Source organism: Mirounga leonina, unplaced genomic scaffold (assembly GCF_011800145.1).
Source record: "Mirounga leonina isolate KUSES-001 unplaced genomic scaffold, KU_Mleo_1.0 Mir_93, whole genome shotgun sequence".
Taxonomy (NCBI): Eukaryota; Metazoa; Chordata; class Mammalia; order Carnivora; family Phocidae; genus Mirounga; species Mirounga leonina.
The window spans coordinates 957,537-971,527 of NW_023270854.1; the positions used below are offsets into that span (position 1 = coordinate 957,537).

Consider the following 13,991-nt stretch of genomic DNA (forward strand, 5'->3'; position numbering starts at 1 on the left):
CGGGTGGGCGGCTGCCTTCAGCTCAGGTCATGATCCTGGGGTCCTGGGATCGAGTCCCACATCCGGCTCCCTGCTCGGCGGAGAGCCTGCTTCTCCCTCTCCCTCTGCCTGCCACTCTGCCTACTTGTGCTCTCCTCTGTCGAATAAATAAATAAAGTCTTTAAAAAAAAAAAAAAGTTCCAAAATTAGATGGTGCTGATAGTTTCATAACTCTGTGAACATACCAAAAACCACTGAACTGTATACTTTAAATGGATAAACTTTATGTTATATGAAATACATCCCAATAAGCTACAGAAAAATTTTTTGGAGAATTATTTCAAATAAATAAATTCAGTGTACAAATGTCCAACATGTAAACAGAAGATACAAACTCCACTCTAAACCTCATTTTATAAGCAGCTTCCAAGTTATTATGAATACTTGTCTAGCTCTTCAGTACCCCCCTTCACAGTCCCTTGCTGAGGTAATGACTGTCATGGTGTCACTTTTCGACAGGCATAATGCCCGCCTATAACGGCTTCTCCCACACTCCTCTACACATCGCTTCTTTTCCACTTGGACTGAGAGACCAAAGAAACAAGCTCTTTAAAAACATAAAATTAGGGAAGGCTTAAAGCCCTGAATGAAGTGAAGGAGAAATGGACATAAAGCAGCTATCACTTTGGATCATGACATTTACTGTAGGTGCTCCAAGTTCCCTTCACTTAAGGCCATGGTACCAGATGTCTGTCCGACCTTTATGGTTGTGTTTAAATAGAACACAAACAGATTTTGGGTAGGTGATAGTCACAGAAAATGTGCATACACCAGTTAGGTTTCACATGTGTTCTCTTGAAATTGCAGACATTAGATTATTAAAAAAAATTAGATACCATACGTAATCACATACTATTTTCTAACAGAATTAAGACATGTTTTCTTTCACTTATGTTAACTCTAAAATGATGATTAGTTAGCAAATGATAAGCTAGATCAAAAGGGTCTTGCTAACCTCTTACTGTAAGCTTGCTGTAGAGCTGTGAATTCACTTCCTTGTCTCGCTGAAAACGCCGAAATTCATCAATTGCTTCCCTCATGATAGTAACAGCCAAAACAAATCCCTATAAAACAAAATAAAATATAGTATTTGAGAAAACTAGCTTTAACAAAAAAGTTAAGGGACTATTCTTTAACCAAGCAGTTTTACTTTTCCTCCCTCAATTTATATTACTTCTAAAACATAAATGAAAACAAAAGGACAAAAATAATGCAACACTACAAGAGGAATACATACTAAAAGATTTACAATTCTCCCTATTCCCAAATAATTTTTTAAAATTCATATCATAACATGTACTTCAAGCTAAACATCAGAAAATACTTAGTAACCCAAAGAAAAAAGAAATCAACAATCTGAAAAAAAAAAAACAAACAAAAAACCAACCCAGGAATTATATTTAGAACGCTCGAGCCTTTAAATATCAAATTACCAAAGGCTGAGATAAAATCTCATGCTTTCTGCACTTGAATCCTGCTGGTGGAAGGACGCAGGAAGGAACGCGGCGCAATCCCACCACGACAGCCTCCTCCTGCGCAGGCTTGTCCCGCTTTGTGAGCAAAACCTCAACAGGTCAGCTTGAGGCCACACAAATCAACGCTGATGTGCTTGTGCCTGTCGTGAAGTCCGTTATTCCCCTGACACGTGGCTGACATCTCAGGGCTACACTCGTGTTTTCCGAGGGTGAATACTCTTCCAGTCTACCTCTCTACGGCCAGACTCTTCAGAAGGCTGCATGTTACACTGACGTGCATTCCCCAGGCTACTCTGTGAGTGACCCAACACTGGACAACTGCCCTCAAAGGACAACAGTCTGTCACTCCCGGGCTGTGTCTGTGTCACCAACAGGCCACATCAGGTGAGCCCTTGCGTTTACTCAAAGCTGATCCTCCCTGCTACACTCAGAGTTGTACCATCACCACCATCTGACCGTAGACTATTCTCATCACCCCAAAGAGAGAGACACCCCACACTGGACAGTGGTCACCCTCATCCCCCTCCAGCCCCCAACCCCTGGCAACCAGTAGTCCAACTTTCTGTCTCTATGAATTTGCCTCTTCTGGGTGAGGTGGCCTGTTTAGCATTTTGATGAACGGCCAAGCTGCCTCCCAAAGTGGTTATACCCCCTAACAGGAGCTTATTGGCCATTCATATCTTCCTGGGATAAATGTGTGTTCAGATCCTACACCCACTGTTAACGGTGTCATTTGTCTTTTCACTGTGAAGCTGTAAGAGCTCTTCGTATTATTCTGGAAACAAATACCTCGTTAGACATGTGATTAGCATATGTGAGATTACAAATATTTTCCCCCACTCTAGGTTATCATTTTATTTTCCTGATGGTATCCTCTGATGTCCAAAAGTTTTTAATTTTGATAAATACAATTTATTTAAGTTTTTCTTTAGTCACTTGGGCTTTTACTGTCCAAGATCACAAAAATTTGCCTCTGTTTTCCTCCAGGAGTCTTACAGTTTTAGCTCTTCCACTGAGGTCTATGATCCCTTACGAGTGGTTTTCTGGGTATGACCTGAGGGATGGGCCCAACTTCATTCTTTCACATCCAGCTGTCCAGGTGCCCCAGCACCATTCGTTGAGTGCACTGAACGGTCCACCGAACGGTCTTAGCATCCTTGCCGAAAACCAATCTGTCATGAGTGTAAAGGTTTATTCCTGGACTCTACGTTGTATTCCTTGGTCTATTCATCTATCCTTCTGCCAGTCCCACACCTTCTTGATTACTGTGGCTTTGAAATGAGCTCTGAAATGGGGAAGCAGGAGTCCTCCAATGCTGACCTTCTTTTCTAGGTTGCACTGGCTACTCTGGGTCTCCTGCATTTCCACATGAATTTTAGAATCAGCTCGTGAGTTTCTGCCAAAAAGCCAAGTGGGATTTTGACAGAGATTGTACTGAATGTGCAGATCAATTTGGAGAGTGCTGTCACTGTAACAATACTGTCTTTCAATTCCTGAACACGGGATGACTTTTATTTATTTAGATCTTTGATTTTTTTTTAAAAAAATGTTTTATTAGTTTCCAACAGGCAACCCTGTATTTTAGCTAAATCTATTCCTATTTTTTTCTTTCTAATGCCACTATAAATGGAACTGTTACCCTAATTTCATTTTCAGATGCTCGTTGCTGGTATACAGAAATACAAGTGGTTTTTGTGTATCTATCTTGTACCCTACAACCTTACTACCTCATTTATTAGTTCTAACATTTCTGTGTGTGTGGACACCTCAGACTTCCCAACGTACAAGATCATGCCACTGTGAAAAGAGCCATATTTCCTTCTTTCCTTTCTATCTAGATGTCTTTTAGTACAGGAAGACAAAGAAAAAACTATGAAAATCCAAAGCAGGAGATACCAAAATATTCTTTTAACAAATATAGTGTTATCAAAAGCCTTAAAATTTGCACACACTTTAACCAAACAGTTTCACTTCTGGAAACTTACCCTAAAAAACAAAACAAAACAAAACAAAAAAACAAGGATCCCAGCAGCATCAAATATAAAAAACTGGAAATAACCTGCATGTCTATAAATAGGAAATTCATGGTACACTCATATGTTGAAATACTGTATCTCCTTAATTCAAAGATGCGGTTAGTCTCAGGTGGGAAGACGATACCACTTTAAAAACAAAAGCTCTGAGTCTCAACTTAGTTTTAGTAACATGAAACATACGCATCCACCGAAGGAGGAAATACAGTTCTATGCAGCCATTCTCATGCAGGAGAATATTTACTGTTGCAGACCCATGTTCACAGTGTATACGTAATTTCTTACAATTCTACTTGTGACCGCCTCGCCCTGAGAGAGAGAGGGGAGAATGGCTGTCGAGCCTCTGCTCCTTAGAGACTGAAGATAGTATTGTTAAAGGAGTGGCTCCGAATCAGGCTAACGTAGCACCATCACCTGGAAGGTTTTCTGCGCTACAGATTTGCTCGAGCCCTGCCTGGAATGTGTACTTTCACCTCTCCTGTCCAAGGAACAGGCCCACACATATATGTGTCATCTAGACTCTCCAGGTCAATCTAACTTTCACCCAGGACACGTATGGCTTAAAGACAGCAAAAGTTACTTCTCCATTCATCAATTATAAGCCACAAAATGTAATAGTTCCTAGTGCTTTCAAGAACTCAGGGAGTGGAAATAAACTCTCATTTCTATAGCAGTAATATTAGAGAAGATTACCAAATAGGGGCAGGTCCCCACTTCTGAAACAGGAGTTAAGCACTCTTCAAGGGGACAGAGCCCTGGTCACAGGCAAAGACTGCTAGTACCTACAAGCTGCTCTGGGCCACACCCCAAATCTAAGGTTTACCTGAATACAGGACAGATGTGTAGGACCAGCAACAACCAAGAGGTGTCACTCCCATACCACCACGTCCGTCGCTGGCATATCTACCCTGAGAAAAGCCCCAAGAGCCAGCCCTGCAACATAAAGCAGATGACCAGAAAGGCGCAAGAGATGCCATGCCACCGTTTCCTTCTTAACAACTGGAGTCTACCACACATGGGCCTCCGCCTTCAGAGTTTAGATCTACTGGGTCGTAACTGGATCAGAACAGACCGGTGGCCTATGGAAGGTGTGGACAAGCGGCTCCACAGGAGTACCTGGACCTTCCCATGGCCTCAGCACCAAGCAGGTCAAAGATGGAAGCTACAGTAATGCCACCTAGAAGAGCCAAAAGCAATCCCAAGAGGGTGACAGCATTTCACAGCGAAACCACAGTATTTGTGCATCAGGTCTGTCAGTCACAATGCCTGACAGGAATGTGTCACACAGCCGGTCCGTGGGCCGGGACTAAATCTTGTGCCACAGAGTAGAATTCCTTCTTCCTTCTTCTCCAGATGGCCCAGGGGCCATGTGGAGTAAGTGCCAAAACAAGAGGTATTTTATAAAATGAGAAAAAATTCTACTATATATTATAGTATCAGTTTAACCACGCCAGAGACTTCTCTATGTATTCTGAGTAAGTTACCTTTCAAATGCCACAGAAACCTTACAAGGTGTGTACCCTCAGCTCTACTTCAGACAGGGAGACTGAGACACCAGCAGCACACGTACTTCGGCAAAGGTCACACTAAATGTGCAGCTTATGTTGAGCATGCTCGTCTCTGGACAGCAGGAGGTATAAGCCCAAGTAGCTGATCTGGTTCCTCCTTTCCGTACTCCACCCACACCTCCAACATGCAGAGACTCTCAAAGAGTGGACAGAAGGACCGAAAAGCAGAGTCCTCGCAGACTGGCCGCTCACCTACGCAGTCTATCTGACTTTCCATTAAAAAATACCAGGAACCCAGCTTACGTGGAAGATGCAGTGTTAACAATCCAGACTTCCTTTATCTAAGAACCGCCTGCATGGCTAGATCTAGTCTACCTGATTAACTCTGATAGAAGCATTACAATCCATTTTGTTACTCTGATTACACTAGCTTTCCCTCAAAGAGCTGCTGTAGAAACTGAATGATGCAAAAGGTAACCTTCATTCTGACACAAGAACGCAGTAAAATCACTTATTTTCAGTTTGCTCTCCTGTTCTAAGGCAAAATATAACAGAAATTAGATCAGAGCTGAAGCTGGTAAATAACATTGCCAGAGTGCTTGATATAGAAAGATTATTAAACCATCACTGTCTTCAGAAATACCCTTGAGGTGGAGAGCAGAACAAATGTGAAGTGCCTTGTTTAAAATTAGTGGACGTCAGACGTAAGATTTTATAACCACCAGCTATGTGATGGTTTTATGCTCCACTGGCAGGTTTCTGGCAAAGAGGAATTGGGAAATGCTAACTAATTCCTTTCTCTGAGCAACCTTACAGGTACTTACAGAACCTGAGAAAGCAGGCAGAGAAAAGACGTCAAACGCTGAGTGTGTGTGTAAGGACCACATGCTAGTGCAGGCCCTCGACAAAGGCCAGGGCCAAACACAGTGGGCAAGAAAGAGCAAGGAATCAGGAGCTAGGAAAGAATCCCGCTGAAGCATACCTCCTTTATTTAAAAAAATATATATATATATAGTATATATGTGTGTGTGTGTGTGTACATTTACACATTTTAGATGTAGATTTAGTTTAAAGGTTAAGTTTGCCTAGATTAATAAAAAAGATCTTCTGTATATAATATCTGAATTTTCAGTTTAAAAAATTTTTTTCTTAGGTGAGTTTGGATCAAGGAACCAATATACCTCAGCCTGCCTCTTGGATTCAAAGGTGAATCTAATGGACACATCACCTTTTTAAGAGTTTTGCTAAATCAGAGGTTAAGATGTATACAGCAGTGCAAGCACAGATACTAACAAATCTTCAGTCCTGATTATCTGATGAAAGGCATCGATCGTGGCTGCTACCCAACCAAAGAACAACAGGACACGGCTTCATAAAGCAGACCACTTCTGAGGTCTGACAGGGCGGTAGGAGAGCAGGGACATGAGAAGCTGGCCAGGCGTGTCACAAGGCAACATGAAGCGTACTCAAATGGGAAAAATGGGCTTTTCACCTTTCTTTGTGGCCCCTGACACGCAAGTGCAGCAGAGTAACAACGGCCCTTCCCTGAACACCGCAGCAGGGGCTGACCGAGGCACTTCTGTAAACGCCATCGTTAATTCTCACACGCCGACAAGAGAAGGACTAAGTATTTCCAACACCTCCAGCTGACAATCGAGTCAGAGGACGTAAACATCACATGGAAGCCCAGGAAGGACAGGCACCGACGCTCATACGCACGCTCTCACTCCAGCTCTGGCCGACAGTCAATTCTGTGCATGAATTCCTCATCAGGAATCCATCTAAAACTAACATTCTCTTCGGTTAAAAGCTACTTAGATCACAGTTAATAGGAAAAGATGCAAAAGCAAACAGAAATGAACACATTCTACGTTAGATTTTTAAGAAGATGTTGTGTTCTGAGAATATCACAGATAAAGTGAATTTCAACCCATGATGGGAGTGATACTGAAGGGATTCAGGGCAACCTCGTGAAGCCGGGGGTAGAAAAAGTGGCCAGAAATAAACATTGAAATTTTAAGTACAGTCGTGTCTTTAGGATGAGCACGTATTTTCTCTATGCTCTAAAATTTCTGTAATGCTACACTGCTTTTATTGGAAACTGGGAAAGGTAAGGAGCAGTCTGCCAATCAGACTTCCAGGATGCACACAGCCTAAGGGGTCTCCGGCTCACGTGCCCAGGGAACAATGTACAATCACAATGACCATTATAGCAAAGTCTGTAACTGTGAAAAATGAGAAGAAACCTCAAAGTCTCCTTTTCTGGGAAGATGGACATATTCACCCAATGGAATACTTCAGAGAAGTGAAAAGTGAATGTGTCATCATGGATCCATTTTATAAATCAATGTTAAGCCAAAAAAGCATGATGCAACAGGAAGCATACAGTAAGATAATCTTTATATAGATTTTTTAAAGCATGCAAACAATACTATTATTTTAGTGATCCAAACATAAGTAGTAAAATTATTAAGAGAGATATAACAACTGAATCTCAAATGCAGAAGAGAAGTTGCCTGCAGGGGGAAGAAAGGCGCGAGGAAAAAAGAAAACAGTCTCTGTCCTCTGTCCAGAGCCAGCTGGCCTGAACCAACTGTGACAACAGGGGTCTGAGCTCCAGTGTCCTTTGTGTGCTGTGTGACACCTAGAGAGACAGACAGCTCCCTCTCCCACTCAGGAGGAAATGGGAGCCCCCACTGACCTCCCATCCATCACAGTCCCCACGTCCCCACGCTCCAGCAGCACCCCAGCACCCCGGCCCCCTTGGCCTGCACATCTCTTTTCCGTGTTCTGCACACGGCCCAGCCACTCTGTCATCTGGATAGCATCTGAGTGCCACCCCTCAGAGGGGCCTTCCTTGACCACCCTAGTTAAATAACCCCAATGTCTTCCAACCTTGCTAATTTAAAGAGTGGACATGTATTCATTCATTCGGTGATTTTGTATTTGTAGGACAATGCAGTTACTTTCACCGCTCAAATCCATGCTACTCGAAAGTCTGTGTGGATGGGAGCAGGAGGGGCTGCTTGAAGGGACCCTGTCAGGGAGATTTCGGCCCCCTCTGCCAGTCCTCCCCGGTGCGTCTGAGAAGACCCTCTCTGGGGGGCCAGGGCGGCACCAACCAGAAGAGATTAAGTCGGGAGCATGCTGATCAGATGTCCAGTTCTGAAGGGAGCGCTTAGGTGGGGGATGCCAGCCCTGCCCTTTCACTATGTTTTCTTGACTGGATTATGCTGGTAATCTGCCCAAAAGGAAGCAGCACATTTTTCCAGGTGAGAGGAAGAAAGAAGGCACACATTTTGCCTGTATAAGCTGAAAATTAATGAAAATTACTGGCAAACAGCATCAAGCCATTAAAACAGCATTATGTTTGAAGTTGAAATATTTCATGCTAAGTGTCATCTGCCTTTCAAAAACTTTCACACACTGAGCTGCCAACCAGGAACCGTCTGGACTTCACTGACTGAGATACTTCAGCCAAAAGGGAAGAAGTGCCCATCTACCAGGATGCCAAGAGAGTCACTGAGGAGACCCCACCCCATCATTCCCAACAGCGCCATCGGCACAGGGGGAGCAGGGCTGGTGAGACAGACCTTGTATTGCAGGGCACATACAGGATGCCCCATGGAGACCACCCCCACGCCCGCCAGCAAAGGCGCCCAGTGGCCCCTGAGCCAAGACGCACAGGCAGCGCACAGCCCGACGCCCCTGCGAGGCTGCGAAGCCCAAAGGTACATAGCAGCAGTATCATGCTTCTGAAAACCTGATCACTTCATCCTTCAACCATCTCCACTCTGAAAACCAAATACTAAATATTAATAATTTAACTTAATTTCAAAAATCTTTTCTTTTACCAGAGGAGCCCAGTAGGTGTAGAGATAGCCTATTTTCAATGCTGGTACAAACTGTGAGCAGGATACTACCAGAAAATAGAGATTCAAGAAAAACTTGAATTGTTCATATAAAACCTAAAAAGGAAAAGAAAAAATTAACACAATCTCTCCAAGGACAACCTTTAAAACTTCAATTAAATAATTAAATCAGCACAATATCTAACTACATTTCCATCAAACAGTGCGAATATGCCCTGAGTTACAGTAAATTAAGTAATTTTGACACTGGCTTTCCAGTAACCAAATTACATATATATTTATTTAAAATTATATTTAAAATATACTGAAAAAACAATTAGAACTTCCAATTATGTTAAAAGCATCCTCTAAAAGTTTTGATTTACTTGTATACAATTTCCAGTTTTGCACACTCCTCTGTAAATCTCTGTATATAAATCAAAGCAAATGAGATAGCGAAACCTTCCCAGTGTTACTAAGTCAATAAATACATTATTTATATACACACAAATGCATATCTTGATAACTCAGAAACTCTTACAATGGGAAAGTTCTATTAACCTTATATTTATGAAATGGTAAAAAATAAATATAATAGCCATGTTTCGGAACATGAACATCTGGGTAGCTTTAAAATAACTGAGTGAACAAGCAAAACATACACAATATGACTTCACAGAAACTGCCTTCATCTCTTCTATTTACTTCTCTCGAAGTATAAGAAATAATGACAAAAAAGTATGTGAATTGCACATCAATTCAGGAAGACAGCAACCTATATATTCTTTATAATCTCTTGGCAGTTGATCTGCAATAATATTTTCAAATACAAAATAAGTATCATTCAATAAAATTTTAGGAATGCAAATCCTGCAACTTTTTGTTTTTTAATTCAAACAGAGTTATCTTTAAGGAAGAAAACCCAAGATCCGGTATATAACAGACTTCTATTTACAAATTCTCAAATTATTAAATTTAAATTGAAAATCAAAATGGAACAAATCTCATGTTTATAGATGAGAATAATTCAAATGGCACACTATAATTGCAATTAAACTTACAACCTTGCAACTTCCAAATCAAAATCTCCTTGGATGCCATTTTATATGCAACTTGGAGGGTATGGAAATTTTAACAAGAGCAGAGCAATGGGTTAAGTACTTATTGTTGACTTAAAGAGTCTGGAACCACAGTTTTTATATAATGAAGTTTTCTACATTACCATACAGTTGTTTGTGCAACTCAAAAATCAGCTACATTGGTAACACGTTTATATTCATAATCATATTCAATTGCTGTCTAAAGATGTTTTGAGTCATTTCATAAATTAATCTCAGCAGGAGAGAAAGCTCTTTTTCCTCAATGATTTCTTTAAAATCTCAGTTAGCATAAATTATATCTATTAGCAATTCAAAAATTGCCATTTGTGCTAAAAATGGCATAGAATTCCTACTGTGCAATTACCACGTTTCTAAAATACTACGTTTTAGATGAAAAGCCTAATTTAAGAGACACTCTAAGAATGAGAATTCACACGCTCACAGTGGAGCAGCCACACCAACAGGTGCCCCCAGGACACGGCCCACCCTGCTGGGCGGCAGGGGTGTGCTCTGGGCAGAGCGAGGCTGCACTGTGGCCTTAAGGCCACTGTAGTCAACACTCTGTTGTCTACTGAATGAACTCTGTGACCTTCAGGAAAATGTACAATGCTTCGCCCATCTGCGAGTATTTAAAATTTAAAGAAAACTGTAGCTTCATTCAATAAAGATGAGAATATTTATCTGCCTGAAAGACAGCTTACATTTTATTGTCCTGACAAAAGAGCTGTCTTTTAATGATGGAGACAGTAGTTTTGTGTGTTTTACTAAAGAGTTAATTAGATATGAAGCATTCGCCAACTATTAGATGGATGGGGGAGGGTGGCGAGGGGCAATCAATGCCCAGTATAAAATCAGCGTGATTATTTAAATTAAAACATGAAAAATAAAACAGCCCTTACTTCACTTTACCAAGAGATTTTCTTGTAAACAGCATAAGAGCGAATAACTAGAATGTGTCAGAAACTTTGATACAGAAATATAACCAGTACCAGCTTCCTTTTGCCTTTAGACAGATGAATAAATTGGTCTATAAAAATAGGAAATGATGTACAAAAAAACAAAAATTAGTCAATCATCCTAAATACATACTCAGTTTTGTAACTTAAGCCAAAAATGTCACTAGCAACAAAAAAAGTAATGAAATAAACTTCGTTATTTACACTTAACATAATACCTAATTAAAGATAACTAATGATATAACAATATAACATGGCCTGAAATTTATAATGTGAAGCAGAAAATATTATCTATAAATGCTTACAGATATTTTGTTACTGAGTCATGTTTGTATAAAAAACTATTTTACTTTCATCATGAAGTTCCTTGGCAGGCTTTAAACTTAACATTCCACTTCACCTCCAAACAAAACTTACGGCTTATTTTTTGATAATTTAATTTAGGCTTACTTGGTTATTTCTACAATAATATAAATATGTTTATCTAGGACTGAAGTCAAACTATAAATTTTCTCATATTGAACTCCATGATGTACCCATTAAAAGTGTGCATGAATTGTTTAACAACTATTTGAAACATGAATGGTTCAAAAGCAAAAGGTCACTGATTTGGACATGACACAATTAAGAGGGGGGAAAAAATAAAAAAATAAACAGTGAAAACAAAAGGAGCTAGCAATCTCTGATATGAAACTCATTCTTAAGAATGTAATAGTCTTACCCCAGGTATAAAGGTAAATACATTGTATTTTTGATTTTTTATAGAATTTCTGGGATGCTTTTCTTCACACTTTTCAGGATATCCAAGCCACACTGTGCGAGCTTTCAGTTCCCTCTTTCTTTGACAAATATTTATCAGCCAATCACAGCAACTGCATGAAACAAAAGACACTCATTATATATGCTTTTTAAAAATTTTTTAAATTAATTCTACATATTTAGAGCCAATACTGATTGTTTCTGTATTTACCAGACACCGATAGCATATATAACGCTCATCTGTAAAGGTTATCTTAAAATAGGTTATACTGAAGTAACTTTGACATGAAACACAGGAAGAGACTTGTATGAGTGCATAATGACTCCTAGAGCCTCAGGGAAATGATCTCCCCTGTTTAGACCCTCTTACTGACAAATCCATCAAGATTCTGAAGCAATCAATGCTCTTCTATGAGGAGAAAAGGAGAGCCGTGTCGTTTGCAATTCTCAATACACCACTCAGTGATCCAATGACAAAGGTCCTCAGACGTCAACTCTCTCAGGTAATCCCTCTTTTCCTCTCTTATGGAGGACCATTTTAGTAGCATTAATATAAACTTAAGACTTACGGCTCAATTCAGCATTGAGAAAGGACACTGACGTCTAAGAGGAGACGCTCATGCTAACTGGGGCTAAAGCTCTCTTCCCGTCCGTCCATGCGCCACAGCCTCAGGACTTCAGCAGCACACACACTTCCACTTCCTGGACATCCAAACCATCGTGTTTGGATAGAGAGAATAAACTTTTCTCAAAATACTTAAGAAAATGGTGAAAAGGTATCAACATCATCTGAACTAAGCACAAAATAATAATCGTGAATTTAAACTTCAGCGTTAACAATCTGGCTTTGCTCCAATCTCCAAATGGCAGAAGGAGACCTAGAACGGCTTATGAAGGGAGGCTGCTCAACTGCATCTTCCAGGTGTAGTCCGGGCTACAACAGCAAGCCAGCCCCAAAAGGCAGACGCTCTGAACTTCACTCTGCGACAGACTCAGCTGGAAAGTTAACAGGAAATCTTGCGTGACAATATCAGTCTCAGGAGGTGTGATGATACAATGAAGTTGGCCTATCAGGACTTCCATCCTGAAATCACTGCATGTCTCCCATGGCAGGTGGGGAGGGCGCACCAGCCCTTTACCCCAGTCACACTGACGTCCACCTTCGGAAATCGCCTACTCTGCATGGCACCCACGGCGGTATCCTGTACACTGAGATTGGGGTACCTCCACCGAGTATCCGCCTCTCTCTCAGCTGTGCACAGAAAATCTTCAGTCCGGAAGGACAGGAGTCCGCCCTCCAGCTGTGGGCATCCACCTCGCGCCCGCCCACCCGCCCGCAGGACTGGGAGCACTGCTACCTGGAGGAGCTCTCTTGTGATGGCAATCCCGAGGGCCAGGGGCACAGCCAAGCAGGTCAGTGCCAAACCACCCCCCAGGACCCCTCCCACTCCAACTTTTAAGGACAGATAGCATCCTCCCCACATAATGGATACTTTTAAATCCCAGCAGTTACAAACCAGGATATTATTAAAGTGATTTAAGATTGCCACAGTATGTATTCCTGCCTTTACTGCCTTTTGTTGGCGGGGGGTGGGTGTTAAGTAGATTTCAGTAAAATACTGGGGATATGTGATCTTGCTCGTGCTTGAATGAAACAAAAATTAAGTAAGGCTTCCAATAAAATGTAATCTGCTTCAAATTACTATTTCTCACCTCCTGCTGCTTCTACCATGTGGCCGCGCCAAGGTCAGGCTTCTGACAAGGCTTCTTCCCCTGCGGCACAACGCACCTTGCCGCCCGCAAACTTACGGCTCCACAGCCACCCCTCCCCGCGGCACCAGCCCACACAGCCCAGAGCCCCAGGGGCTCCTTCCCTCGTTCTTCCTGGCAGTAGCTCTGCGTCGCCAACCTCTTATCTAGCTGCATACGGCATGTTCTCGGAGGCACGGACACCTCACGGTCCCGTCACACAAGACGACCCCCCATGCAAGCTGGGAGGGGCCCCTCCCTGCCCGGGGCTTAATCAGTCCGACACCTGCGGCGGCAGCACAGCGATGTGAGACTCGCGCATCTTCCACGGGACAGACGGGAGGCCAGAAAGGTAAATGACCTCCCTAAGATGAGGCATCGAGGCGGTGGCAGAGCTGAGGGCAAAGCCTGACCGCGCGCTGCCCGTGAGCCCAGTGTTCACGCCGCCCCACGTCAGGCCCCACGTCAGGCCCCACGTCAGGCCGGGCCCGTCAGAACATGGCAAACGCAGGTAACAGACT

General features: G+C 42.1%; 1 protein-coding gene across 10 annotated transcripts in view; it reads right to left on the minus strand.

The window, feature by feature from the left end:
• The window catches only part of ATP9B (ATPase phospholipid transporting 9B (putative)), a 229,832-nt gene that overhangs the window by 203,201 nt on the left and 12,640 nt on the right, over positions 1–13,991 (minus strand). For 8 of the 10 annotated variants that reach the window (XR_004677674.1, XM_034996241.1, XM_034996239.1 and 5 more), the window contains exons 3-5: positions 11,684–11,834; positions 8,910–9,023; positions 995–1,103 (exon numbers count right to left, since the gene is read on the minus strand). Coding sequence is in view for 8 of the 10 variants with exons in the window: in XM_034996241.1 (XP_034852132.1) it covers positions 995–1,103; positions 8,910–9,023; positions 11,684–11,834 (374 nt within the window). In the remaining 2 variants the exon portion in view is untranslated. Of the gene's footprint in view, positions 1–994; positions 1,104–8,909; positions 9,024–11,683; positions 11,835–13,991 lie in introns of those variants that run through there. The other 2 variants (XM_034996244.1, XM_034996248.1) reach the window with 2 other exon arrangements.